This window comes from Molothrus aeneus, chromosome 7 (assembly GCF_037042795.1).
Source record: "Molothrus aeneus isolate 106 chromosome 7, BPBGC_Maene_1.0, whole genome shotgun sequence".
NCBI classification, from domain to species: Eukaryota; Metazoa; Chordata; class Aves; order Passeriformes; family Icteridae; genus Molothrus; species Molothrus aeneus.
The window spans coordinates 8,607,256-8,635,133 of record NC_089652.1 but is presented as its reverse complement, the minus strand read 5'-3'; the positions used below and the strand labels follow the sequence as shown (position 1 = coordinate 8,635,133).

The 27,878-nt window shown below is 43.6% G+C and overlaps 2 protein-coding genes across 4 annotated transcripts; one reads left to right on the top strand and one right to left on the bottom strand.

Annotated features, from left to right (window-relative positions):
* On the bottom strand, positions 1-25,975 carry NAB1 (NGFI-A binding protein 1). Of its 3 annotated transcripts, XM_066553704.1 has the most exons (9): positions 25,839-25,973; positions 23,312-23,474; positions 19,798-20,628; positions 14,224-14,357; positions 13,233-13,284; positions 7,615-7,725; positions 5,145-5,286; positions 3,803-3,952; positions 1-2,684 (listed from the first exon to the last, which is right to left on the bottom strand). In XM_066553704.1, the coding sequence occupies exons 3-9, from the start codon at positions 20,611-20,613 to the stop codon at positions 2,593-2,595; spliced, it is 1,497 nt and encodes a 498-aa protein (XP_066409801.1). In that variant the 5' UTR covers positions 20,614-20,628; positions 23,312-23,474; positions 25,839-25,973; the 3' UTR covers positions 1-2,592. The 3 variants fall into 3 exon arrangements, with proteins under 3 accessions (XP_066409801.1, XP_066409802.1, XP_066409800.1); XM_066553705.1 differs by lacking the exon at positions 23,312-23,474 and having other exon boundaries at positions 3,827-3,952; positions 25,839-25,975; XM_066553703.1 differs by lacking the exon at positions 23,312-23,474.
* Positions 25,342-26,562, top strand: LOC136558919 (basic salivary proline-rich protein 3-like). The gene has a single exon (XM_066553706.1). The coding sequence runs from the start codon at positions 25,342-25,344 to the stop codon at positions 26,560-26,562; it is 1,221 nt and encodes a 406-aa protein (XP_066409803.1).
* Positions 26,563-27,878: the final 1,316 nt, after the last annotated feature.

Genomic DNA, 27,878 nt, shown 5'->3' with positions numbered 1-27,878 from the left:
TGGGGAAACTAAAGAGTTCTCACGGTGAATTTTATTTTGTAAGCAACAATATAAACATGTGAATAAAACAGGCATCATTTGCAGGGCTGGCCTTTGATCCAGAGTACCCTGGATCTAGCAGCCCTTCCCGAGCAGACGAGGGCAAGCCTTTACCTGTGACTCCAGAGGCTGGCCAGGATGCAGTCCACCAAGACCTTTGTCATGGAAAGACCAATGCTTGAGTATTTGCTATTACCAAGAGTATGTGCAATCTTGGAATGTACCTCCCACCTCCCCCACCCCAGGATAAAAAAAAAAATAAAAATCATACAGCTGCAAACCAGTAAAAAAAATTGCTTCCAGCTTATTGAGACTGAAATGGCCTGTTGGACTATAAACTGAAATATCGTTCTGGAGATAACCAACTGGTCGTGACACAAATACTGTATTTACAACTCAAAAATATAACTGTTAGAGACTTTAATTTATAGCAAATTTAATACATTAGTGTTTACAAAATAAATTCTGGACTCAACTGAAACAGCGTGCTGCTTAGCAAGTTCTTTTTCCTTCCTCTCACTTTAACTGAAGAGACCAGCAAGCTTAAGAGCTTCTTCTGTGACCCACACACAACTTTTGATGGTGTCAGATGTTGGAGAAAACCAAATGCTTCCTGCATCTCTAAAGGTTTGATGCTTGGTACTTTCTATTGCTCAAGCTGTACAGTTCAAACCTGAAACTGTCCTTTAACAAGTTCCATACACGTCTCAGGAAAACTACTCAGGTACTAACCAGGGCACTGGTTAATGTTACAAACTGAAGAAACATCCGTGCTACTAACTCACACAACAGGAAAGAGGAAATATAACTACACATTCAATCTCTTATGCCTAAACAGCAAAGCTGCAAACTCCATTGCTTAAAGTAAGATACTTCAGTAAGTGAAACAGTACCATACAGTTCAAGAAACATTTTTTTTTAAAAAAACCAAACATTTTAATAGTATAAAAAGTTGTTTTACTGGTGTTTCTACTATAAAGCTTTGTTCCACAAATCAAGTGATAAAATAATTAGATATGTTTACAGTGATAAGAGACTGCAGTGTAGACATTTCAGCTCACATTTTGCTGAGCCTTTCAGTACAACAGAGACTGACTGGTTTGTTAATATACACCTAGGACACAGAGCAAACTGCAGACATGAAGTGCACACCTGAATAGGGAAGTGTACCCCTCTGACATGGTAACTCACTTTCTTCAGCTCTCCCTTTCTCCTCCAGAACACACTGTAAGCACAAACTGTGTTTGGAAATGGAGGCATATAACTGTCCTGACTGCAGAGCAACACAGAGGAAAGATGGATGCACACAAACACACCATGGTAAATTCCAAAGTTATATGCCAACTACTCCTCCTTAGATAAAATGACATCTTCAAAAGTGAACATGTACAAAAAATAAAAAATGTCAAATAAATAAAGAATACAGATGTTAATTAATCACATACATAAAGAAACGTATTGGCATACTGTATGCAGTATACAGTATATTCATAGAATCATGTGGGCTGGACAGCACTTACTTAGTAAGGAGTTCTGTGCTGAAGACAACTCCTTTCTCTCCTCCAAAAAATCTTACGGTTTCTGGATATCAAGTGCAACCTTTTACACCGATGCATAAATCCTGCACCGTATCTCATCTTTGCCACACTTGGGATGCCTTTTTTTTTTTTTTTTTAAGATCCACAGAGAAGTCCAAGAAGTTATAATGGTCTAAATGACAATTTTTGCAGCCCTGTCCATACTACTTGGTCTCTCGAGTTTCCTACCAAATGAAATTTAGTAATTGTATGGTACCTCAATCCCCAGTTTTTCCCGAGGAAATGGGAGCCAATCATGTGGACTCTTCTATCCTCTACCTGGCACTTCCCACACTCCTGAGCTGTGTGTAGGTATTATGCTGTGAGTGTGTTACACAAAGGCTGCTGGAACCATTGGAAGTGATGTAGCGATAGTTAAGTGTCAAGTACATCTGCTATGATACAGAATCAGGGTCTAGGTCTATCAAATGCTATATCCACATAACATTTTAAACCATGAAAATATTGTATGCATTTTCCTTTTTCTACAAATATTGTTGCAAACTTGCTGTTAATTGTGTCACGAGGTTTGCATTCCTAATTCTCCAATGATTTTTAATTCAAATGTTTAACAACCATATCTACGCTAGGTACACTGAAAGTAGACATTGAAATTTCAAGTAAAATGAACTGTAGCCACATCTACTGGACTCAATACACGTCCTGACATCTAGATTTACTTTGATAAGTTATACAAATACATAATACATTCTTAAATAATGAAGACCCACAATATTAATTTGTGAATCTTCCCACGTTATAAAACCACTTTTACAGGAATGTTTATCCACCTGTATTAATGTTTTAGTTGCAGTGTCTCTTGCTTTCCTGTTTCCACAGATTACTGTACCAGTTCTTAGGCTTTGGCTATTGAAATCTCTTATTTGAATGAGGCAACACTGGTTATTAAGGCTGGTTTTTTTTCTCTTGTGAAGTTTCATTCTTTACTATGACACTGTTTTCCAGAGCAGAATGACTATCTTGTGTCTTCAGGTTCTGTTTTTATGACCTTCCTTTCAATGTTGTTAAAAGCTGAATGAGGAAAATCCTTTAATATACCAAGGCCTTCTGCATTGAGAAAAGAAAAAAAGAAAGAAAGATGTTAAAACACTGTTTGGAAACAAATATATTTTGTACTTAAATCAACAAAATGGTCCAAGAACCACATAAATACCAACAGATGAAACAATAAATTCTGCCTCCTCCTCCTCCTGGTCTTTAATCCAGCTGGGTTAGAACCACCTCAGTTACACTGCAGTGATGACAGAGGAAGCATCACAGATTACCTTCAACCCCTCTGGCAGCAGGACCTAATGGAGATGCACTCTGCACTTGCATTTTGAGAGGGAACAGGTAAAAATCCCCTACTAGAGATTTCACTAAGTGAATTAGCACTGGCATTGGGACAAATCTGCAAAAGAGGTGAGCCAAGACTGCAGTATCCCAAAGTGAGACAGATAAGATTCTGCCTGGTTTTCAAAACAACTACTTTTGCATCCTGTCTTTCAAATAACCTCTTTGCCACTGCATCTTTAAAACTCAGGTGGGATTTTATTATTGCTCCTGAAGTTGCAAGAGTCTCAAGAACTCCTGGCTTTATCTCAGTGCACTGACTATTACACTGAAGCCATCCTCAGAGATTTCACAAAAGTTTTTTGCTCTCTTCTATCAAACTTAGAGTGGGTTTCTTGCAATGCCAGAGGTAAATGACAAGACTGGCAGTGAGGAGAGGTCAGTGAATGAGAAACCCAGGTGGCAAAGACTGACTGCATGACATACAGTTCACAGCAGAGAAAGTTCACAGCTAGGTCCTTATAAATCAGAATAAAGACATTTTCTTTATAAAAAGCCTGATTCTATTATACAGAATGAAGCCATGTCATAATCATGTTGCTGTCACTGTGATGCAGTTTAAGTATTTAATAGCAGTAATTTGGGTCAATACCAAGGACAGACACATGCCAGGACTTGATTATCTCATCCCAGCTACTGCATATCCTAAACTTTTCCCAAACAATATTCAATCTGACTCTAGACTGGCAAGTAACACTCCTCTTGGGAATTCTCTCCAAACCCTTGATGGCATGGTTACAGACAATGCATGCCAGCCTGCCTTCCTGGCTGCTTCACTCAGAGATTTCACAGAAAATAAGCAATGTGGGTAATTTCTCAGGGGCAGCACTAACCCGAGGACTGGGACTTTGCCTCACCGCTGGGGTAAAGCCGGATCAAGTCACTGCACAGAGATTTCCCAACGTGCTGCTCTCCATCAAGTGAAATGTGCTGCATCTGTCTGCTTGGCAGGTTGGACATCCGGAGGTTCAGTGGTCTTTCACCTGCAGGTTGTTCACAGTGAAACACTGATGCATTAAAAGAACATCAGTATGAAAAAACAGGGACTTAAACACATGTTAATTTTATCAGCAAAAATGCATCCTAGATTCCAGCTGCTCAGGGAAGTTTTCTAGCAAAACAGGGCTTATGTAAATATATTGCTTTGCAGACTACTTCACATGCACTGCTAGGAAGGGACACTCAGCCAGACAAAAAAAAATTTAAAAACCCTTTAGTCAGCTCAAAAATTTTCCTCTCCCACTGCACAATTCCTCTGAGATCCAAAAAATTTCCAGTTCCCCTGCACAATGGCTAAATGGCATAAAGAAGCTTGCTGGGCCAAGGACAGCTGGATCCACACACCTCTTCTTCATGATTACTTCTGTACCTCATTGTTTGACCAATTCACACAAATGAAAATCTGGTTTTTAACACTTACTTGTATTGATTCCCTTAGTTGTCCCTCTACTGCTTCTTTTCAACCCCCTTAGAAAGACTAGCATTTAAAAAACAGACACAAGAACTTCTGGTTGTATTTCTTGTTTGCAACATTTTGTCTCAATTCACAACAGTAAAAAAAGTGATCTAAACAGAAATGCTCAAGCAAAACAAACACTCCTAAAATTAATTCAAGACAAGGAATAGCCAGTTGGTAAATCAAAGAGAACCACAGAACTGTAAGCTTTTTGAAGAATAACAAGCCACTAAGAACATCATTAGAACATGCTTAGTGCTAAATAATTTACATAGCCAGCTCCTCAGGTTTTGTTCCTAGACTGCACAAACAGGTAAACAAAAAGGGGTACCAACTATATTACCTCCTTTATTTTCAATTTCTCAAAGCAAGAACACGAATGAAATGTAACACTCTGCTCTGTTTTCAAAACTGAGGATAAAGCTAGAGCAAAGTCCTGCTGTCAGTAACAGCAGTGCACCCAACCTCCTGCCTTCCCCACATTATCCCTGGGGAAAGCAGTTTGCCCAGATGCACAACAGGAACAGAACAGAACCTGAGTGTGCATCTGATTGCATTATTTACAGAGTAAGCACTTCAGGGCAGAGAGAGATCTTGTCTTGTCCATTCAGTGCTCAGGGTTCTGTCTGAGATAAACACCACCACTGACAGAGGTTGCATAACATCAAATGTCTCTGCTGGCAGCAGCGTGTGCCTGGGAGCTATGGGAGCTACCATACCTTGTCCATCAGCATTATCTAATGACATGCCATTGGGGCTGTGCTCTTCTGAGTTCTGCCTGTAACACCCTGTGGAAAGGCGTCTCTCTAACGCTGCCTGGTTGCAGAGAAACTCCATCTGTTTTGCCATCACCTTTTCCGACTGCAATTGAAACAAAAAAAGATTTCTCTCTATATACATACATAGAGCAAGTCAAAACACAGGGGGAAAAACAGGATCAGATGAAAAGACTAACAGCCTAGATAGTGGTTTTTGTTGACTCATATGTACAGATGTGTGTTTTACGGTTTCTTCAAAACTATGAAGCAAACAAAATATTTTTGCACCCATAGAGATTTTCATAATGTACATCTGAGTCACTCAAGAATACTTAAAATCCAAGCTGTTGTACCTCATCTATCCAGAAATGCAACATTAAATTCCGTTCTTCAAAAACACACAAAAATCACTTCCTGCACTTTAGGACTGCAGGTTACGTGAAGAGAATCTCAAGAAAAGCAAAAAAGAATGTCTTAATTATCCAGTTAGCTCTGTTCAAATATATGCCTTCACAAAGTATTCCAGAAAGTACTCCAAAAGCAATGGCAACATCTGCTAAAAACTTATGCCAAGATTTCACCAGACATCTTGGAATCTTTATTTTAGGAAACAGCACTACACAAGCTTAAAAATCTGCCATTCTGAAAGTGTAGGATGACAGTATGTTTGTGGGGGATAAAGGTGTGAAATGTCTGTCTAGAAGAAGAACAAGACCTATACACCTCTAGAGAGTGGAGCTAAACAATCCAGTGCAACGTGGGAGGAAATGGCGTCTGAATGTTTGTCATTGACTTTAATGCCAAGAGAATTCTAACTTTCACTATAATCTTGTTCTTGAGAGAATGTAAATAAGCATCTTGCAAAAATAAGAAGAAAAATCACAAGTCAAGAAAGTTGATTTAGAAGAGCCACAATGAACGTAAGAACAGAAAGTACATAAACTTAACACGTTCAATTGATAGGAAAAATTGATTTCTCTTCCAGGTAATGCTGTAATTATTTCAACTGCTACAGAGGTCTATTCATTGCAGAGCATTTCATTTTTCATGGGAGATGCTGAAAGCCCTGACTTCCCACAAAAGGCTGCTTGCTCAGCATAGTTCAATAATTTGAACATGTACAATGACAGCCTAACAGACCAGCAAAAACTGGGCTTCTCCAGCACTGTGGTGACCCTGACAGCAGGGCAGTGGCATGGCCAGCATTTACATGCTCTGGCTGAGAGCTCATCTGGGTCTGCAGAAGAACACTGAGAGCTCCAGCCCTGTCTTGGGATTAAGGTAAAAGGAGAAGTTATTTTCAAACAGTTTACTTACAAGCGTGGTTTAACTTTGCTATTCTGTCACTCCTGTTACAAAATTTTGAACTACACAGTAATTTTTAAAAAGAAGAAACCATTTCTCATTCATGCCATCTTTGTTGTTTGCTTGGGATAAAACCAGAATTTTAAATTTTAATTACGCTTCTGATCACCACAAAAAACCTGTAGAGTTGCAGATACGTTTAAGCTTGAATTAAATCTGTAGTCCATTGTTATGTGGCAGTGAACAGCAGAAACTTTAAAGTATATACAAAACAAGCTCATGTAATTATTCTGTGACATCAAAACATGTGCTGTAACTGCATTTGATGTATCCCAGATTTGTGTGAGTGAGCACTACTTTGCAATAGAAGGAAGAAAATGATAGGGTAACACATCCATTCTCAGAAAACAGGAAGGTAACTCCTAAATGTAATCTTACGTGCAAATTTGGTGATTACATTTGCCCAAATCAGCTATACAAAACAAATTTGTTGCAACTTAGCATGAAATCCCTCCTTGGCAAGAACTGGCAGTAGGAGATGGGTATTTTGCCTCAAGGCTGGGATACACTACAGAAAAGACAAAGAAAAAATTGGCAACCTGTCTTCATTTATACAAAGCTTTCCGTCTGCTCAAGAACACTGCACTTCCACCAGGCTAGGTGCTGTTCAGGAAGCCAATTTATCCTCTCAGATCCAGAGGTTTGCTTATTTCCTAAACACATTGGCCTTTCTTCTTGTAAGACATGTCAGCAGAGAGGACTCCAAGATCGCCTACTCTATTCCTCTCGCCTCAGAAACTTGAGCTTTCCATTTATAGCAATGGGTAACGCAAGTAACACAGCACAGACTGTACCAATACTACCCTACTTGCTCCCAACAGGCAACCACAGATTTTCAAGCCTACTATGCTGCATCTTACCTCCTTGGAAGTAACAAGGGCAAAGCTGTAGTACTGTGACAGAACAGTTTCGGGAGGTAAACCCAAATTAAGAGTGATGCAATCACAGCTAAGCTAGGTAGCCTTTTAAAACTGATGGGAATTAATTAGTCATCAAAACAACAACATCAAAACCAATGCACAAAGACACAGCCTGTATTATTCACAATGTAGTGTAGTTGGTTTACCTGGGAATTAAGAGCTGTTGGGTCTTCACTCTTTCCTTTAGCCAAAGCAAGTGGCATTTTGTCTTGCTGATAGAGCGTCTGGACTGTGTCCTGGAAATCAGGATACCCATCCTATTGAGCAAAAAAAGAAACCAAACCAAGAGGGACACATTACTATTTTTTCTTGACCTTCTGTGTACACACAGAAGAAAAAAAACACCTAAAAATCACATTCCTGAACTTCTGTGAAAATCCTGGACTGCAATTTACATGTTTGTGCTATTCACTTCATTTAAGTTTGTGCATAAAACACACACAGCCTCTACAGCAACTGCTATATACCTAATATGGCACAGAAAATCTCATCTCTCTCAAGTTTCAGGTGAATCCAGACTACCCTTGTTACTCACACTAAACTAGTTTACATTCAGCCTTGACAGGCAGATTTAGGCCTATGGTTTCTGTCACTTTTCAGGAATCAAGTTTACATGTAGGCAAGGATATATACTAACCTTGTGAAACTGAGAAAAGCCTCTTGAAATTCAACATGTTTCACACAGAACCTACACTTGTATCACCAAATGAAATATCACCATTTCAGAAGTACAGTGGAAAATTTACAGACTATGAGAAAGCATGATTCAATAATTCTTCCAGTCTGAAATTCTTATGACATGCAAATCTCTTCTGCTGCTTGCATATGTATCAATAAAGCAAATGAAGTTCCTGTGAAAGCCTGCCAGACTCCATTAAAACAATCACTGAAGCAAAGGTTCAAAATGAAGGGTTTATCTATCTTGGTATTATAAAAGGAAAGCTCATGTGCACTAGAGGAACATCCAGAAATGTTTACAAAAGCACAGTATAGGTAGCTCTGTTAAAATGTGAGAGGAAGCCAGAGACCTTCAGACAGACCCAAACCTTAGAACAATGACATCTGTCACTGAGGTTCTACAGACCATGGTCTCAAAAACACACTAAATTAGATAGATTTGCCCTGTAGATTCCATAGACACATACATGTCAATAATTATATTTTCGACACTAGATGGACAAAAGGCTGACACAGCCCAAGGAAAATAGAAGTGATCTTTCAGAAAAAACACAGGGAAAGGACTATGAGGTTTTCTCCACTGGCAGGCTGCCCACTGACCTGCAGAGCAGGGGTCTGACCCAAGGCAGATGGCCAGGACCTCAGTGCAATGTAATGCCATTAAACCTATTCTTTATGCTCAGGGAAACACCTTAAAATCTGTCAGAATGCTGCATCTTGCTTTTAAACACCCAACATACTCCCTCAGAGAAGAAATAAACACAATAGCTATGCAAAAACGTCACAGCCAGGTTAACTGCCACAAAGCCTCTACCAAAGCTGGAAACAAAGGCTTTGCAGCACATTTCCAGGAGCACTGACCACTTCTACAGTTAAGACCTGAATCTGTTGGGGAGAAGAGAATGATTGTGTGTAGGAAGATGAGAAGCTGAACACACCAAACCCTATCACTCAGGATCCTATTTTTGCAACAAAACAGGTAACACAGTTCTTCACCACACATTTGTGATCACCTGCCTATACAAACCCAGGCTGTTTCCCAAAGGTGGCTCTGGCTGCCTGCTGCTGTGCCCGTCCCCCCTGAGCCAGGCAGGTCATTCCTGGAGGATGACACCTTCTGGATCACCTTCCCAGAGCCCTTCCCCCTGCTGCTTGTCCCCAGTGCCCTGTGGGATGAGGAGCACACTGGACCAAGCACCAAGCTGCTCTGCCCCATGGTTGGTCCTCCTGCATGCACTGCAGAATTTCTGTTTTGCCATGCTGCTGCTTAGTTGTTTTCCAAGCGGTTTTGTGCAGCAGATGTTCCCAGTCCCACATGTGCTTTTTCGCTCCCTCTAATGACATTTTTCCTATGAAAACAGTACCTTCTACTGCTTTTGCTGTTTTTGTGAAAAAAACAAATCCCACACTTTGGTTTTCTTTTCAGGCTTCTCAGAAATAGTGGAGGTGGGGCTTTTCTCTCCCCTTCCTCCACCCATACTGGCACCAAGGGAAGATGTTTCCTTGCAGCCTCCGCTCAGGTCTCCCTGCCTGTGCCCCCTGACTCCCACTGAGCTTTGGGAAATGAGTTTTTGAAAGCTCTTCCCACCCTTCTTGTTCAGATGAATGGAGACACAGACACACAAAATAATTTCTTCAGGCGACAGACAGCAAGAATATTTTAAACAACTCTCCTTTTTTCCTCTCTAGGCTGTTCACTCAGACTCTGAAGGGGAACTTTGTCAACCCCAATAGTGATGAGGAGCCTCTTCCTCCACTTCTGCCTGATGTACCTGTGACTTGTTTTGCTTTCTAAGCTGGTGCCACAACAATTCACTGCTTTGAGTGGTGTCAAGACTGAGTCACGGAAGATGACAAAATAAGGGGTGGCCCTGCCACACAACACCTAAGCAGGATTGATCCTTGCTCTGCAGGAGGATGTGCCATTTCCACCCCTATCTGCCTGGCTTGCTTTTTGTCCAGAGCAGATTTAGGAACTACAACTCCTTTTTTATAATCTGCTCCCAAATACCAACTCACTCCACTCCTTTTTTCGCTCCCTCCACACCTTTAGTCTGTCATTTGCCTGGATTTTTTCCCCTTCTCCTCTTTACACTTCACTCCCACAGCTCACCCACCCACTCAACGAATAAGAGGGGGAGAGCTCACAGGGGAAGAGAAAGGCTTTTACAGGTAATTTGATGTAATTCATGGCACATTGTTTCTTTGTAATGCTTGTGCAGGTTTCATATTCATGAAAAGGATAAATTTACAATGTGGCTGCAGATTGACAGTGCTGCAGCTTGCACACACAGCTCTGCTGGCTCTGCTCAAGGATGACCTTCAGAGCCTCTCTGGAGGCTTTTTTAAGTGTTATTATATTTCAGGAAATTAACTCATCTTTTTTTTTAAGTAATCTTTTACACTATGCAAACAGGCTGTGAAGTCTTTCCAAATTGAAGTCCCAGTAATTTTAGGCCACGCTTCACAGAGACATTAATGACTAATAGTTAAAGGAATGGTGAATCAAAATACAGAGTTCAGCCTTAAAACAGAAAGGCAAAATGACTCTTCTCAAAAAAAAAAAAAAAAAAAAAAGGAAAAAGAAAACCAGAAAAGAGCTAGTTCTAACAACAAAAAACCCAAAAAATATACCCCATGTTCAGGTCCTTTCTGTATTTCCCTGATAGTGAGCAAACACATCCACAATGAAGCATTACAACTCCAAAAGCAGTGTAAGGAATTCTTAACCAGAACAGAAGGAAAAATCTGCATTTGCTACCATTTTCCTTTTTACTTTCACCTTTCCAAAAAAAACCAAACCAAAACATAACCAAAAAAATCCCTGAACATATTACTAAAAAAAGGACTTTTTACTTTTTTTTTTTTAAATGCAAGCACCAGGGACCCAAAACAGCAGTGATCTACTATGTCATACTGCATCTTTTTTACATTTCATTGAAGTAAAGCCCAACATTTACAGTGTACCTCAAATCTAAAATGCACTGAAATAAATGCTTTACTCCTCCTTAGAACACTCCCAAAGTTGTGAGGAAAAAAGACATTTCTACTGATAACAATATGGGTAATTTCAAAATTAATAATGCTATGCTATCAGATTGAAGATTTAATTCAATTTAATTTTCAATTTCTTATTTTGGGAAAATGATCTATTTCTGAAATAGTCATTTGTACAATTAGGACATGAAATTTTCACAAGCATTTTACAATATAACTGGTAATAAAACAAGAACCAAGTAAATATCCTTTCTCAGAATTATTGAACTATAAAGGGTAAAAAAGAAGCAGGCCTTCCAGACTTTCAAGATTTCACCATGCAGAAAATAGGAGAATACACATCCCCTAAGGCTGTCCAGATATCCTGCTCTCCAGAAAACCTTGAGTTTCAGCTTGTATTTTTCAGGGTTTTAATTTTATGCTTTCTTTCAATGAAGATCCTGTAAAAAAACAGCACCTCCCTTGCAGTGTGTCATTTTAGACACCTGCTCATCATCACTTATTACTGAATGAAGGAAAAACTTTCTAATGCTGAAATCCAAGTCATTGAAATACTACTTCAAGCAGAGGAGTGGCAGCTCCCCACCAGCTCTTACAAATTAGGGCTGGACTGAGCAAAAGAGAGGAGATTCAAGCAACCATCCTGCAACATGGGTGGTGCTCAAGGCTGTTGGTAAAGGTGAAGCTGGATAAAATCATTTCATGCAGCTTTTCCCTGCTCTTTTTTGTGGGTCAAAGAACAAGCAGAGGTCAAAAGCAAATCCTGCCACACAAAAATGACGTTGCTGACTCATCAAAGCTACCAGTGAATCCTCATTGCACATGTGTATTTTGCACTACATAAACTCAAAACTACAACTGTATATGGACTGATGGAACTCCACAAACAAGATGAACTCCAGTTCAAAACTGCCTTTTAAAAACTAACTGCTCTCACCAGGGTTTGCCTCACAGGAAAAGCCTTTGTACAGGTGAAAGCACTGCAGTACTGAAAAAAAAATTAAAGCCTTACCACATACAGTGCATCATTTATCATAGAATGTGTTGCATATGAGAAACACATTTCAGAATGTGTTGCAATATTCCTCTACGGTTAGAGAATACATCACCTATCTGTGTCACATACAAATCTAGCTCATATTCTAACACACATTTAACCTACACCTTTTTGAGTAGATAGTACAATAAAAAACACCCACAATGCTAAGGATAAATTAGATACCCACGGAACAGTGAAACAGTAATTTGTTTAAAATACAAATTATAAAGAATGATCTGCTATTCTTCTGAGGTAATAGGTGTGTGTATATATATATATATATGTGTATATTTTACTTTTTTTTTCTTTTTTTTTTTTGTTAAAAGTAACTTTAAAAAGGCCTCAAATTTACCTTCCAGCAGTGGTAACTGAAGAAAAAGGTAAACTACATACATGCTGCTCCTGCACTCTAAACAAGAAATTCCCAGCATCTCCCTAAGCAACATCATGTGCAAGTGTATACATGAGCCATGTATACATGCATTTGACACAAAACTCATTATAAAAAGCTGTAATTTAATACCTACAGGCACAACCTTTTGTGTGGAGATATACAGCTTTTATTTCAATATGATCTGTGTCCTAATTTAGGGCACAGTCAGAGATGGCTAATATTCTGCCATCAGTCCTTATCCAGAACTCTGTATTTTGGCCATGATCAACAGCTGACTCCAGTCAATTAGGCAAACCCCACCTCATGCTGACTGAAAAGCAGCAGGCCTTATGGGAAGACGTCTCCTACAGTGCTTGAGCTTATTCCACCACAGGAAGTCAGTCAGTCCCATTCCTCTCCTCCTACTCTGAGTGCAAAACACTGAGAGTATCTTTACCATTAAACAAATCCTACTCTTTACCCCTGCTCCTACAGGTTTCTCCATCAAACACTTACATTTACAGAGACACTGGTGATGTTTTCCCACCCGCTCTCTCTCATACCCATCAACTGTCTATCAAATGTTTTTCTGACAAATTTCTTTAAGACAGATCCCTTCAAAACAAAACTGAATTTCAGCACACACAGGTCAAAATACAGAAGTCACATTACTGTACCTCTATCTTGATTCTCTTTGGTGACAGCTCATCCCTTTCTCCACATTTAGATCTACAAGAGAAGACACATACACAATCAGTAAACAGCACATTAACCCCCAATCACCCATAATAATGAAAAGGAGTCAAGGAAAAAAACAGATCAGGGAAGAACAAGATGCACAAAAAAAGCCTCCAGTTCAATTTGACATGGCAGTGAAAGTCATTCAAGTATAGAGAAACACATGTATTTTGTGTTGTTTTCAGAAGCATCAAAACGCTCATGGATTATTCTTTCCAAAGAGGAAGGAAAGCACAGAGAGTTACAGAAATGCCTGTGGCACTGCTTATCCAGGATGGCTGTATATTTATATGAATCTCTATGGAAGAAAGGGGAGCAAGGGAAAGCTTTCTAGAAGGGTAGCAAAATGTATTTTGAAAGGATATTACATTACAGGCAAGGGAATCAGCATTTAAAAATCTAAGGAAAGTATCAAGATATTCAATCATACTTACTAATGCTAAGGTTTTAATTGTATTTAAAAGCTGTTAAGCCTTTGTCACCATTTCCTAACAGCAGTTCATTTGACAGAACAGTAACAACTGAAATTAGGACTCAGCTTCAATTCCTTTAAAGGAAGCTTGTAAGCCACTCCCCTTGCCCTTATCTTTTTGGCTAACAAGCCAAATCTGTGTATGGAAAAAAGGAAATCGATGCATTGAGCATCTCTGGCTACTCTGCCAATTTACATTAACCTCAAAACACACTAATGCCTCAAATGCCTGAAATACCAGCCTCTCAGATACCTCTTAATATGCACTATCCTCAAAATACTTGCAAAACTAGAGAGCAAATAAAAAGGTTATTCAAGACAGCTGAATCTTATCAGTCTATAAGTTTCGGGATTAACTGAAGAGCAAGAAGGAATTGTCCCCAGTGCTTCAGAAGAAATGCTATCAGCCTGCTTAGTTCCCCAAAAGTGAAGCCCCTCTGAGCTAAGGAAAGCCTTACTTGGTGGTCCTGTAGGTGTACTTGTAGGTGACCTCCCGAGAGATCTGCCGGGCCAGGGCGAAGAGCTCATCCCTCCTGGTCAGCAAGGCGTTGTCTTTCACACACAGCTGGGCAGCTGCTTCATTAACTGTCAGCTGCAAATCAAACACACAGGCACTCAGGATTTTGCACAATTTCACCGACTGTGCTTGTAAAAGTACCTCTTCTGAAATAATAAAGAATTTTGATCACAAGTAAAATCATCTATAATTGTACACTAAACCCTGGGGGGTTTCTTCAGTTTGTTTATACCCCTTACTAAACCAGGTAACCTCTTTGGGAAGAGGAAAGATATGAATGTAGCTGTTCATAAAGTAAAACATTATTGTAAGACTGTGTCAATGTGCACTGCTTTTGCTTCATCCCAGCACTAATTAAATCTCAGTATAAAACAGTAGCTCTGAACGTTCACAGTGTTTGGCTCCCAAAGCCTGGCTTACAGGGAATACTATTTTTATAAACGCAATATGCCCAGGACTTGGGGGAAAAAAAAAACAACCACCCTGACAGTGTGGGTACAGATGGCTTTCCCTTGTGAATACAGAATAAATTCTGTAGAAGGTGATGGTTTAAGAAACGATTAAACTTTTTTTAGCTATGTTTCTCACCCTCGTGTTTGTGAAGACTATCTTCAGACATGAATCAAATGTAACTTGTTTCAAGGATGTTTTCCTGAGCCTGCCAGGACACATTTCTAGTGCCTCTGCTGCTGGCAAAAGATTCATAAAGTGGGGGGGGGGGGAGGAAAAGCCTGAAATTGAAGCTCCAAATGGTTTTGCAATGCCCTTCAGAGGCCTATAGGAAGTTGTGATACTGTCATGAATTATATCAGCTTAAAAGTACTGCTGTCCAAGAAGCCTATGGTCAGCACTATGGACACAACATTATTAATGCCATGAGACACAAATCGAGATGCTGGACAGGCTATTCCAAGCTCCTTCCACAGCAAGCAGGGCTTGAAGAGGCTTTCTCACTTTTTCCTCAGCTGAAGAGCAGCCAGAACATGTAATGAGGCATAACAGCAAGAGGCCAAGAGAATACTACAGGTGTTTTTACCAAGTGCCCACAGCTCTTTCTACTCTTTTACTTTTAGAAATTAAGCTGCTTTGAACAGGCTTGGCTTTTGGCAAAGGAGGACAGCTGCTTTGGAGCTACTGTCAACAGTATTTCCTGTATCTGTCCCAGGCTGGTGAATACTGCAGAGCAGCTTGGTTTCCACAGCACAGTCAGCACATCCACGATGGATGGAGACGTGCAAACCTGACCCTGCACCTGGCAGCACCGGGAGCGGCCGTGCAGGCAGCACAGCACGTGTGTGACCTCAGACACCAAACCTGCTGCTCCAGCAGACCAGCAGGTCTGCACATACAGCTGTCCCTTGGGAGAAGGACAAGATCTCCCCCCCTGACCCCTGTCACCCTGCAGGGTCACCTCTGAATTAAAGCAGAGGCCAGCAGCTCACCCTGATCACTGCACACTCCATCCCTGAAGGATGGAAGCTGTCACAGGACATGACCAACACTCAGCCATGCTGTCCTTCGCCACGGGGCTTGGTGGCATCCAAACTATCAAACATTTATTTTGTCCAACATGACACCTGTTCTCCAGGAAGGTTGAGAAAACAAAAAACATGTATTAAGAAGAGCTGAGACTCTTCTCTCAGCAGTGTGTGCAGTATTTCTAGTGAAACCTCACACAGAACTGCTGCTCCTAATATTTCAGAAGCAATTTTTCCTGTGTTTAGCCTAAAAGCCTCTTATCTCGGTAGGGCACTTCCTATGGCATCTAAATGTTAATCAGAGCACAAATTTGTTTTTAACAGGTGAACTAGATATGCTGCCTGATCCTTTAGTCTCTGTACAGACAAAAACCCCAAATCCCACAGAGATCAGATGTACAAGGGCATGAACAGGTTACTATGTTCGTACAATACAAGGTACTAAAAAACCAAACTATTACCCCCTTAAGACAGAAACAGCTGTTCCACAATGTCTGTCTGTCCAGAAAAAAACACAATGGGGAGAAAGATACAATATAAGATTAATACAACACCGATTAAAATAATTACCATCCAAAGCAGGCATTAATTTCTGTAACACTGATAGCTATTACTTTGCCAAGGATGAATAATACAGCTAATGCTTACAAAATAATTTGAGATATTTTTTATCCCTCCAAGTGTTGAAAGGTTGCAAAGAGCTGAAATGACTGAAAATGCTTTGGGTAGTTGTAGGCAAATGCTGTTTATCCTAATATGTGAGAAAAGCCAAATGTTTATTTGCTTGTTTTTCCTGGTTTCTCTTTCAGGTCACATTCAGACTTACTGAATTGAAGTGCATCATGGCTTTCTGCCTTTTCAGGAGGCATAATACTGCAGATACAAAGCATTGCATGCCTAAAAATAAAGAATCTGTTTGCTGGAAGCCTTAAGGATATGGAGCAGCACAGAACCATGCAGGAGAGGGATGCGTATACTTCCATCTGATGGGGTTCACAGACTCCTCCACTAGAAACCACATAATTAAATACCAAGCCCTACTGTTTTGGTGAGTCAGCAAAAGAAAAGGAAGAAACCTAGCTAGACAAAATTCATTACTTGTTTTTCTAATTCCACTGAACTGGATTTTTTTTGCCTTTTATAGGTACTGAGACAAAGACTGAAAAATTAAAATGCAAATTACAAGCTTGACTCAGTTTTGCAGAGGTCACTGAGTTCAGGGGCATGCCTTGTACTCATCCCTCCTCCAGTCCAACTTTAAACATTAAGTGCTCTCTTGTGTTTGAAAAGCTGTGTAACACTGAAACAATGGGATGGATTAAGGACAGCATGTTTATTAGTTTTGGAACGCCTTCGGAAGATTTTATGTCAGATTAATGCTTTATGCAAATACTTCTACCAAGAGCACACACTTTCAAACCAGCCCAGTGTCTGCAGCTCTCACAGGCCTCTAACGGCTGCCCCAGCCCTCTGAGACACTTCAGTGCTCATTCTGAAACAAAATATTCTCACTAATTCACCACTAATAATTCTACCATGTTTGATCTTAATTTGCATCCAACTCCCCTCTGCTTGAGGAGCCAGAGATACCCAAATCTTTACATTAAAAAGCTAACCATTACTTAAGCTTTCTAAATTCACAGTGAAGTTTATTCAGCTGTTCCTTGCCAGCTGCAAGGAAAAACCTTGAACTGTGAGGTAGAATGACAGCTCTGGAACGTATTAACACGTGCAGAAAAACAGTCTCTGGACCTGCAGAAACTTACCTCCCTGGTTGTTTAAGGTCCTTCCCTCTGAGCAGCAAACTCCTTAAGCCATCAGAACCAAAAACACACTAAGGCTGATTTTACAAAAGGCAAACTCTGGTTTAGCAGATTTTAAACAAAAAAAATTGGTCTCATTGCTGCTATTTGTTTTCTGCCTTAAACAGAAAATGAAGACAAAACTGTTCAAGGCAAAACTTTGTGAAATCCAGCCTCTTTAAGCCAACAGTAAACTAATTACAAGCAAATTCTTCTTGCTTGCATGTGTGCAGTTCCCATTAAGTTCAGTGAGGCCCCACATGCGTAAGTGAGGCATAAGTCAACCACAGACTCCTTTGATCTTGTGCCCTTAATCACAATAGCGATAGAAATATTTCCTAAAGCCAAACCATTCCATTTTTAAACGTGGTTTTACAATGATGTAGTAAAGATCTGTATGAACAAGGCAGAGCAGTTGTCCTTTCTTCCAGTTCACTGCTATCCCGCTCCTTCAATTACTATCCCAGGGTTCATTCCCCCAGTTTTGCAGAGCCACTCCTGAGCCTACACAAAAGGTGCCCCTGGAGCCCACCTTCCAGTACACTGCTGGATGCCAGAAAATTATCCTACAAGTAGTCTGCCCAGATTTCAGAGCATTTTCTACAGTTGCTACCCCAGAGAGAGGCTGTGAAAGCACACAGCCACACACTGTTGTACACCTCGACTGCCTCCATGCTCAGGTGAGGAGAACCCCCTTTCACTGAATCCTCAATCTGCAGCCATGTATACAGGGCATCTACACAATGAATCCTTTCAAATCCTGCCTCCATCGCATACACAACTTGTTCTTTTACGAGAGAGACTTCCACAAGGTCAGGGGAGTAAGATGAGATCTCGTCTTGTACAGTGGATGAATTCATAGATTATAAGTGTTTGACATAAAGCCACAGAGCACATAAGTGTAAGCTGCACAGCTAGAACTGTGTGGTAGGAATGTGGCTGACTACTGTGGAAGTGTCTCCCCAGTCTGCAGTAAAAGCCCTCGTCAAGTCACTGCCGGTGATGTGCAGTTGCCTTATAAATGTAAATATGTAAACAAAAATGTAAAGAAATATGCCTTGTTTCCTTCTGCCCTTCTACTCAGAAGCATAAAGAGAACTCAGTCTTATGCTATGGATCACACACCTACAAAACTTCTTCTTGAAGCGAAAAAAGGCTAAAGCCAGTACAGTTTTTTTGGCACTCCTGTAACATAAACACTGCCTTTCCTTTTGGGAGCTAAGCCTTACATGCCAAATTTTAAATCCAACTGAAATTTTGCAATCACTGTTAACTGTGAAAATGCTGATGCAGCATTCGTATCAACAGCGTTTTGGCAGAGCTCTGAATTAATGTTTGTTCTCCTCTTGTACAGTACTTTGGCACTAGGAAACGACTCCCCACACAGACACACCTACTGCGTTACAACACATGCAGTGTGAGCCTCAGGAATGCCACAGGAGGAGCAAGGGAGGCCCACAGGAACTTTCAAAGGCAAGAGGGAAGAGATGCTTCTCAGGGATGAAAAGCCACAGAGCACATTCAGATTACAACCACCCATCAATACTGGAGACATCCTTTCCTTTCCTCCTCACACAGTCCGCACCTCACTTGACAGGCTTAAGGCCACTATAGCCAAAAAAACCCACAGGTTGTATAATTAAGCTTCATCCCAATTCAAACAAACAAACAAAATAATCCATGCCACTGGGTGTAGGGACCTCGTTGACAGAATCCTTTTCATCTCAAGTGCACAAGCTACAGGGCAGAGTCTTGAAGACAGCAGAGGGTAGTAATCACATCAGACACAAGGAATTTTAGTTATCGATCTTCCAAACTAGTCTACTCTCAAAGCTGCAAGGAAATACCATGACAGACCATCTTTAAGAATGTACCAAATCCTTAGAATCCCCAAGGCCATGCTCAGGGTGATAGTGGTTGCTGTTTGGGTGCCAAACTCTCTAAACCTTCTGTCTGACAGGCCACACCAGCGAGCGAGCAGTTCTGATGACACCAAATCACTGCGTGCACACACACACACACTCACCCACACCCACCCACAAAAGGAGACCTGGGCTGCACCTGAGATTTCCATGTCAGGCCAGGACTGCCTACAGCACTCAATGCACAACTTTCAGACACAGAGCTCTCATCACTCAGCAAGAAGTGCCCATACAAGAAGTGTACCCTGTAAACACATCTTGTCAAAGGTGTAGGAACAGGGGAGGAAGCCCAGTTCCACTCAAGCTGTTTTACCTCGTGGAGGGTGAGATGCTTGCCATCCTTTCTTTTCGAGTCAAATCTGCCATATATTGCACTGTACTTCCTGATCTCCTCCTCTTTGTGAGGGTCATCGTCACTCATCTCAAAGATGTGACCAATCATCTTTGCCAGTTTCTTATTTGTTTTCAGTAACTCCTTGACTTCATTGGAGTCACTTTTGGGCAGGGAGGGAACCATACGTTCTACACACTCAGCAACTGACAGAGCAGCAGCAGCATCCAGGGTCTCGCTGTTTTCCTTTGGTGAGGCTGGAGAGCCAAGGTCAGCTGGGGAAAGGCTGTGCTCACTCTCTGTGGTGTGGTGTCCTTGCCAGAGCCTGGGCTCGCTGCTGCTCTGCAGTGATAAGCTCCCCACATCAGATTTGCTCGTGCCCACGCTCTGCACGCACGTCGTGGCAGCGCATTTCGGAATCTTCAGGTGAGGCTCTCTGGTGCTGCTGTTCCTCTCGTAACTGCTGCAGGATATCCCCAGCCATGCAGGAGACCCTTCTGGCAGCTTATATATTGGAATGCTGCTGACTGGTAAGGAGGTGAGAGGCTGGTTAAAAAGGCCAGGGTTTGTGACCCAGTCCCTCAAAGCCTTCTGCAGCCGTCGGACGTGAAGCGGCTTGCTAGCCATGCCCACGAGAGCCATTATCTCCAAAAACTCCTCTTCGCCTGCTTCACAGAGCTGCTGGACATCATCACCACCCTGCTGAATGAAGGCATCAAAGTAGAATAAGAGATTTGCTTTTTGTAGTATTCGATACAGCTGCAGTTCTCCAAGGGTTCTGGGCAGAGCTGACGCCATCACGCACGACAGAACCTGCAAACAGTAAGAACAGAGAGAAGATGAGCACCAAAGCACCAACATCCAGATGTACTATCCCACCACCCAGCTTTCCACAAGGCTGTCAACTCAGAGGACAGCATTTCTTTCTCTCATTACAAGAACACCCACAGAAATGATTAAGGGGCAAAAGCTCCATTTTTGACTTGTTAACTTAATGGAAACATTTTTGAAAGAAACCAAACCAGCAGATAGTTATGATGCACCTACAAAAAACATGATTCAAACACGAAGCCGGCTTGTTTTCAACATTCCTACTTCATGTTTGTTCCCAAGAATGTCAGCCAATATCGCTTACAGATTCTACTTGATTCTCCTTTGTATCTTAAGATCAAAATGACCACAAAACACATTCTGAAGAATTACAGAATACTCAATTCCCTGAAGAAAAAAATTCTCATCAGTTTCAATTCTTCTTAATTGTCACATCACTTTTCCCCCATAGAAAGTGTGGAGGACTGTAAAAGGAAAACAAAGAAGTGCTTCACAGAACCCCAGAGAATTAATGAAGTTGGGTCACTAAAAGAGTGTTTAAGAACCAAGTATTTCTACAGTTTTACCTGTTTCACATAAAAGGGATCTAATGCCTCTGCTGATCTTAATTATGGCAGCAACAGCTGCAGACAAAGCTAAAATACTGATGGATTCCAACACATATAGTTTAAAAACCTTAGTTTGAATTCACCTGCCTGTTTCATTTGCTAATAAGGCTGCCTGTCATTGACACTTGAGACATGAAATACCACTCAGCAATACAGCAATTGTGCTTAAAGGCTCCCAACAGACAGATCTCTGCAGTGTTCAGCTCTTACAGCGGCAGGAAAAAACATGTGCATAAGTTTCAACTTCATAAACCCCTTATCCAGCTATAGCAGAACTAATAAACTCCTCAGAGAATTCTAGGATCTCACACACACACCTCTTCACTCCGTGGTGGTTTTCACAGAAACAAGCAGATAATTTCCAGTATTACTGTATTACACTAAACCACCAATCAATAAGGTCTAAAGCATGTAATTTATGGTTGGTTGAGAAAGTAACAAAAGTAAAACACTGAGCAGGTCTGCTAACATTGCTCTGGCTCTACTATCACACTGGACTTGAAAAAACACACAGTAGTAACCTAAAAAACAACACCTACAGAAAGATTTGCACACACTAGGGAAAAAGTATTTTAATACTGTGCAACTCCCTTTCCTCCAAAACTGCAATGCAAGCAAATACATTTGCTATGGGGCATTGGGAGATTGGTTATCAAAAGTAAAAGTCAGAAATTATTTTTACAATATGTGCTTTTGCATATTGTAAAACATGAAAAATATTGTTAAAATGGTTTGGGTATTTTTGTGGTTCTTTCACAACATAAGCCTTTCCTTCAGCAAGTCAAACATACAGATAAAACAAGCAGAGCCCAACTTCTATTCAGGAGGCATCTAGAAGACCAGGCTTTTGCTACAAAATTCTGATTTAACTCTACTAGAGAAAAATAAAATCAGGAGGCCAACAGAAACTTCCCAGAAATGTATGTGGCAGCAACAGGATACTGACAGTCAATCTCTTCAGGAAGAGAGATGAAGCCCAGGGGAAATAAAAAAAAGACTCAAAACATACAAAAAACCCCCAAACCACCAGCTGAACATTCATTCCTGATATGTGTGCCAGTATGTGTAAAGCAGAAGAGCAGTAATAGCAGTTTAGATTCAAACAGCTACCTCAAGGAGCTGCTGGTGAGCTTAAGAGCTAATAAACTACACACTTTGGAACTCAGGGTGAAACTGTAAATATTTAAGAGCTACATATTTCAGAAACACAGTTTGGCTTGCAGAAAGAATAGTTAACTGCAGGATATCAACCAAGTACTGTCAACACTCAAAGATACAAGAAACAAGGAAAGTGAAGAAAATCACTTAAAGGTAACCCTTTACAGGGCACAGAATTCACTGTTTAAAAAAGTGTCATTATTTCACTGAATTTCGTAGAAAAATCCTCCCATTCTTAACAAAATTTGTCAAGATAAACAAAATTAACAGCTTATGGTTTAGTGGCATTTCAGTAAACTATTCCTACCCTCCCATTTCAAATGATGCTGACTTTTCACCATCAATACCATAAATTAACTTATATAACTTTTAAAAGAAGGCTCATTTCCTCTGAAAGTTATTCATCTTAGCACAAAATCTACATAAATCTACATAAATGGACTTTGTGCAGAGAGCTAAATTGAATCTTGGGAGGACAGCGGCAGTGGAATTACACACAGCCCAAGAGCTCCAGGCAAGCCACGGAACTGAACTCATTTTTCCAGCCCACAGGCTGGAAGAGCAGCACCAGTCCAGGAGCAGCCTTTTACCCAGAGGCTTCTAATCAACAAATCTCCTCATGACAGATAAAACTGGATTAATATGTACTATGGAGGCATCAGCAGAGAGTCCACGGTTCAGACTGCGTTGAGATTTGCATTTAAAGCAAGACTGAAATCCCTTTGTTTCATACTTTAAAGACCATTCTGTTTTTCAAATTCAGTGCAGTAACTCCTGAGAGGGCTGAGCAATTTTTCCACGTACGACTGCTACCGATTTCTGCAGAGAAGGCATTTTCCAACACTCCTCCTTTTAACCTCTCTTCTCCTTGCATTAAACAGAGCTCCTCCAGCACTCACCTCAATGCCATCCCAAGTTATTTCTGAACTGTCCCAAGGGGAAGGCTCCCTCTCCTTTCCGAGACTCTCCCAGCTACGCTGCTTCTCCAGACACGAGCGCTCCGGTCCCTGCTTCGCCCCGCTCCCAGCCTACAAAGCCCGGGAAGCAGCTATGCTAGTCCACCTGCAGGAGTAAGTGAGGCTTAGGAAGAGGACAAGCAACGAGCAAGGACTGCTGAGAAAGCAGCACAGCACTGCCTGAGCCTGAGGAGACTGTGAGCCCAAAGGACACCTGGCGCTGCTGCTGCTGCTGCTGCTGGCCCTGCTCACCCGGCCGGCAACGCAAAGCCTTAGCACACCCACTCAAGTCTCAGTGCCCCACATCTTCCAGGTGACCTTTAAGCTGCATCTAAGAGACCTGAAATACTGCTTTCCACCACTGTTCTCATTTCTTAGTGCACTGGGGACTGTGCTTTTGGGGCAAAGGGTGAGCACAAGAAGAGGTTACACAATAAGAAGACACAAGGGAGAGCTCACAGCCAGGACGCTTGTGTCTGCTCCTCACCAGGAAGAGCATCTTGGATAAGACCCTGGGGCACCATGTGTGATTCCTCCTCTTCTGCAGCCTGCTCGATAAGTCTTAGGCTGTCTAATCTGTGATCCCAAACCAACCTGGTTCAGGGATAACAGCCTGGTCGTGTCCTCTGGCAAATCCTAAGACGGCAGCCAGAACGATCTGCTGCCTCAGGAGTGAGCAGGTACATCTAACACGACTGCAAACCCTTTCTCCAGCAAGAGGTAGGAATGCAAAGCTGGCATGGGGAGGTCTACAGGAATAAATGAACACAGCCACAGCACTTCAGCCGCTACTTCTCCCTCTTCTTTGCTTGGTGTCTATGCCGGTGAGAAGTGTCAGAACACACAGGGAAGAGCAGACATCTCTTTATGTTTTTCATATATAGAACAAAGAAGCCAGAAAACTCCCCACAGCAGACAAAGCTGTTTAAAATAAACACAGGTCTGCATACGGTTATAGCCACGGGAGAACCAGGAAATCACAAGTTAGATTTTCACTCAGCCTTTGCAACCCACAACCATGCATTCTGATTTTCCACATTACCTCATTCACATCCACAGCCCATCACCCCACATGCCATGCCCTCCTCTCGAAACGCTGGCTGTCACCTTAACTCTGACCACAAACATAACTCCTGGGAAAAAGGAAAACAAAAACCACAGAGACACCACAGAGCGCTCTTAAATATTTGTAAACAGCTAGCGCAGGAATCACAACCTATTCCTGCTTCCTCTATGAAGACAGCGGGGCAGCGGCAGCCCCACTCGGCATCCTGAACCAGGGGAAAGCACCGGCTCCGTGCCCGCTCCGAGCCCGGAGCCGCACACTTCCCGGAGGTGGCAGGAAGATGCGCGGCTCAAGGAGGCAGGTGTTGGATGTGGGTGAAGCGCCGGGAGAAGGAAAACTCGGGAGCTGTGGGATGTACGCATGGGACAAGGGTTTCCTGAGCAGCTTTCCTGCTTTTTAAGGCTGCACGGAAAGTAAAAGCAACCGAGCAACTCGAACCGATTGTAGAGATTTTATTTCAGGTGAATTCTAATTGAGCTGTCACCAATTAAATTAGGAATACAAGGAGAAAGTGTGAAACATCACATCCCTGTATTTTAGGCAAAAGTGATTATTTCATAATGTATCTTGATGACTTTGGGCGTTTTGAAAAGTCTCTGAAGACAAACTGGGTTTGGGTTTGAGAGCTGGCTGCTTTGCATATTCATTACATTTCTGCAGCGTTTCCAAAGGACTTTTAGCAGGAGGAGAAAATTACATGTAGCTGCAGAAGAGAGACTTCGCAAATTAAATAGTCTTGTCTAGCTCTGAGATGTGCCAAAATACAGTCGATGAGTGAGCTCCGCGTTTACGTACAAACCCGTACCTCGCCTCAACTAATGAGAAACTCGAAACGTGCAAAAACACCCTTCGCGTAAGGACGAGACGAGCGCACAAATACCTCCAGAGCAGGGTCCCGCACCGAGGGATGGAGCTCCCGGGAAGGAAACCCCGCGGCGGGCACGGACGGGCAGCCGCGGTCCCCACAGAAAGTTCGCGGCCGCCGAGCCCGGTGACAGGAACCTTCCCGGGGCGCCTTCTCCGTCGGGGCTGCCCCGCGGGGCGCCGCCGCTCCCGGCACAACCCCTGCCGTCCGCGCCGGGGAGAGGCGCGGCCCCGCAGAGCCCGGGGGGCGCCCGGTGCCCCGCCGCCCCTGCCCGGGACCCCGCCGGAGCAGCGGCCGCCGCCGGGGCACCGCCTCCGCCGGGCCCGGCCGCGCCGTCCCGCCCGCCGCCCCCTCCCCGCGGCCCCCCCGCCCCGCGGCGCACACGGCGGGGACGCTTCTGCACTTTCCTCCCACTCGCCCGTCCCCCCCGCGCCGGATTTCTCCGGGAATCACCCACGCACGACCCGCCCGCTCCTTCCGGCCGTGCCCCGCGGCGCCGGGGCCGCGCTGCCCGCGTCCCCCGGCCGCCCCGCACGTACTCTGCAGTTGGCCGCCGTCGCCGGCTGCCCGGGGCTCCCCTCGGTGCCGTCCCGGGGCCGCAGACTCAGCCCCGCCGAAGTTCCTGCCCGCGCCCCCCCCGCCCAGGCTCCTCCTTTCTCATCGACGGGGCGGGTGGGCGAGCCTGTCCCCGTCCCCGCCACCGCCTCGCTGCCGCCGCCACCGCCGGGGGGGCGCGCGGCCGCCCCGCCGCACCTCGCCTCGTCGCGGCCGCGCCTTCGCCGTGCGCGGGGGCCGAGCGGGCGGCAGGGAGGGAAGGAAGGAGGGGAAGGGAGGGGAGGGAAGGAGGGGAAGGGAAGGGAGGAAGGGAGGGAGGGAGGGAGGGAGCGGCCCCCGCCCCCCCGCTCGCCGCCCCCTCCCGCGCGGTCACATGGGGAGAGCCCGCGCGCGCTCCGCCGCCCGCCCACGCGCGGCCGCCGCGTGACGCAGCGCCCGGCGGGGGCGGCACCGGCAGCGGCAGCGCCCCCCAGCGGCCGGAGCGCGCGGGGCCGGGGCCGCGACCCCCCCCGCGGGAATTGCGCGGATCCCCACGGCCCTGCCTCGGGAAAACAGCACGGGAACCGCGCGGAGCCGCCCTGCCGCGCCGGGCACACCGCCCCCGGGGCGGCCGAGGGGGCAGAAAGGGCCGGCCTGGGGTGCGACACGCAGAAACCGGTGCGAAAGTGCCCAGTGTCAATTGGAGCGAGGAGAAATGGGAGCGTGTAGTTGTTTTACTGATGGAGGATTGGTTAAACGATGAGTTTTTCAGTAAGTAATGTTTCAGTGATAAAATTAAGTAATGTTTCAGTGATAAAATTAAGTAATAAATTAAGTAACTCATATTTAGTGTCGATAACAATAGGAAAAAAAGCATTACACGTGTGGAAAAAAATAGAGAGTGAGGGAAAAAAAGCCTCAATAAAATAAGCTTGTACTGCAGCAACGTCCAGCGCTGTCTAGAGCTGGGAATACCTTTCACACAGGGTTTCCTTTCCTTTTCCCTTGCCTTCTAATCCACACCTCGGCTGTTTGTCTGAGCAGGGTCAGGCCAGGCAGGAGGCAGAGTCATGACCTGGCTCCTTGGTAAACAGCTTCAAACAAAACTGAATTTCTCCTTCAGTTTTTCCAAAAGAAGGCTGAGGCTTTGTAGATCTATGTCAAATCACTGTCACCAAAACTAAATAAAAAAGTCCAAAAATTAATAAATTACCAAGGAACAAAGTTTTAAAAAGTTCTAAGCACGCAGGATGCTGGGGAGGCTGGGGAAACGCAAGCACCCTTTTTTCCATACCCTTTTCCCTTGGTACCACCCAAACCCTCAGAGCTTGCGTTCCTGCACGGGCTATCTCCCAGTTTCCCGGCGGTGCTGGGCGTGCTGGCAGCAGGGCAGGGCGCTGGTGGGTGTCACACAGGAGCCCTCTGTGTGTCCCTGGCGTGCCCACGCAGGCACAGCACGCACAGGTGGGCGGCTGGCGGGAGCTCTGTCTGCACTGCGCACCCTGAGCTGGGCCAGGCACGCTGCTCCCCAGCCTGCTGCCCGGGCCCTGCCCCAAATCAGCGCTTGCCCAATCCGAAATCACCCCGCGGGTGAAGCTGGCTGCACAAAAGGGATGATGCCTGAGGAAAAATAGCCTGAGGAACGGGCAGCACCTGCCCAGAGAGCCCCTCTGCAGAGCAGAGTGTCGGTCAGCCCAGCTTTTCCCCAGAACTGGAGTGACTGGGGCTGTCTCCTCGTCTATGGGGTGTGATCCCAAAGATCCCAGTATCCCAGCAGGGCAGATGAGGAGGCAGAGGCAGCTTTTCTCCCTGGCATGCTGTGGTTCCCATGAGAAAACTCCATTGCGCATTGCCCAGCAAAACCACAAAAATGTTCACAGCACTGCCTCCCCTCCACCCACTCAAAATGTTTTTGCATACGCCTCTAGGCACTACAATCATGGTAATTAAAGCTGTAAAATATTATTAGTATCACACTTCTATAGACTTTCTGTCCTAAATGCTTTATAGACCATGCTACAGAAATTCAGCCACTCCCGTGGAAA

Excerpts from the sequence above, each read along its gene's own strand:
- NAB1 (XM_066553704.1), bottom strand. The coding sequence starts at position 20,613 with ATGGCGTCAGCTCTGCCCAGAACCCTTGGAGAACTGCAGCTGTATCGA. Across the intron at positions 14,358-19,797 it reads AGCATCTCACCCTCCACGAG|CTGACAGTTAATGAAGCAGC; the intron begins GTAAAACAGCTT and ends TTTGATTTGCAG. Across the intron at positions 2,685-3,802 it reads GGCAAAGTCCCAGTCCTCGG|AAGGCCTTGGTATATTAAAG; the intron begins GTTAGTGCTGCC and ends TTCTCAATGCAG.
- LOC136558919 (XM_066553706.1), top strand. The coding sequence starts at position 25,342 with ATGGAGCTCCCGGGAAGGAAACCCCGCGGCGGGCACGGACGGGCAGCC.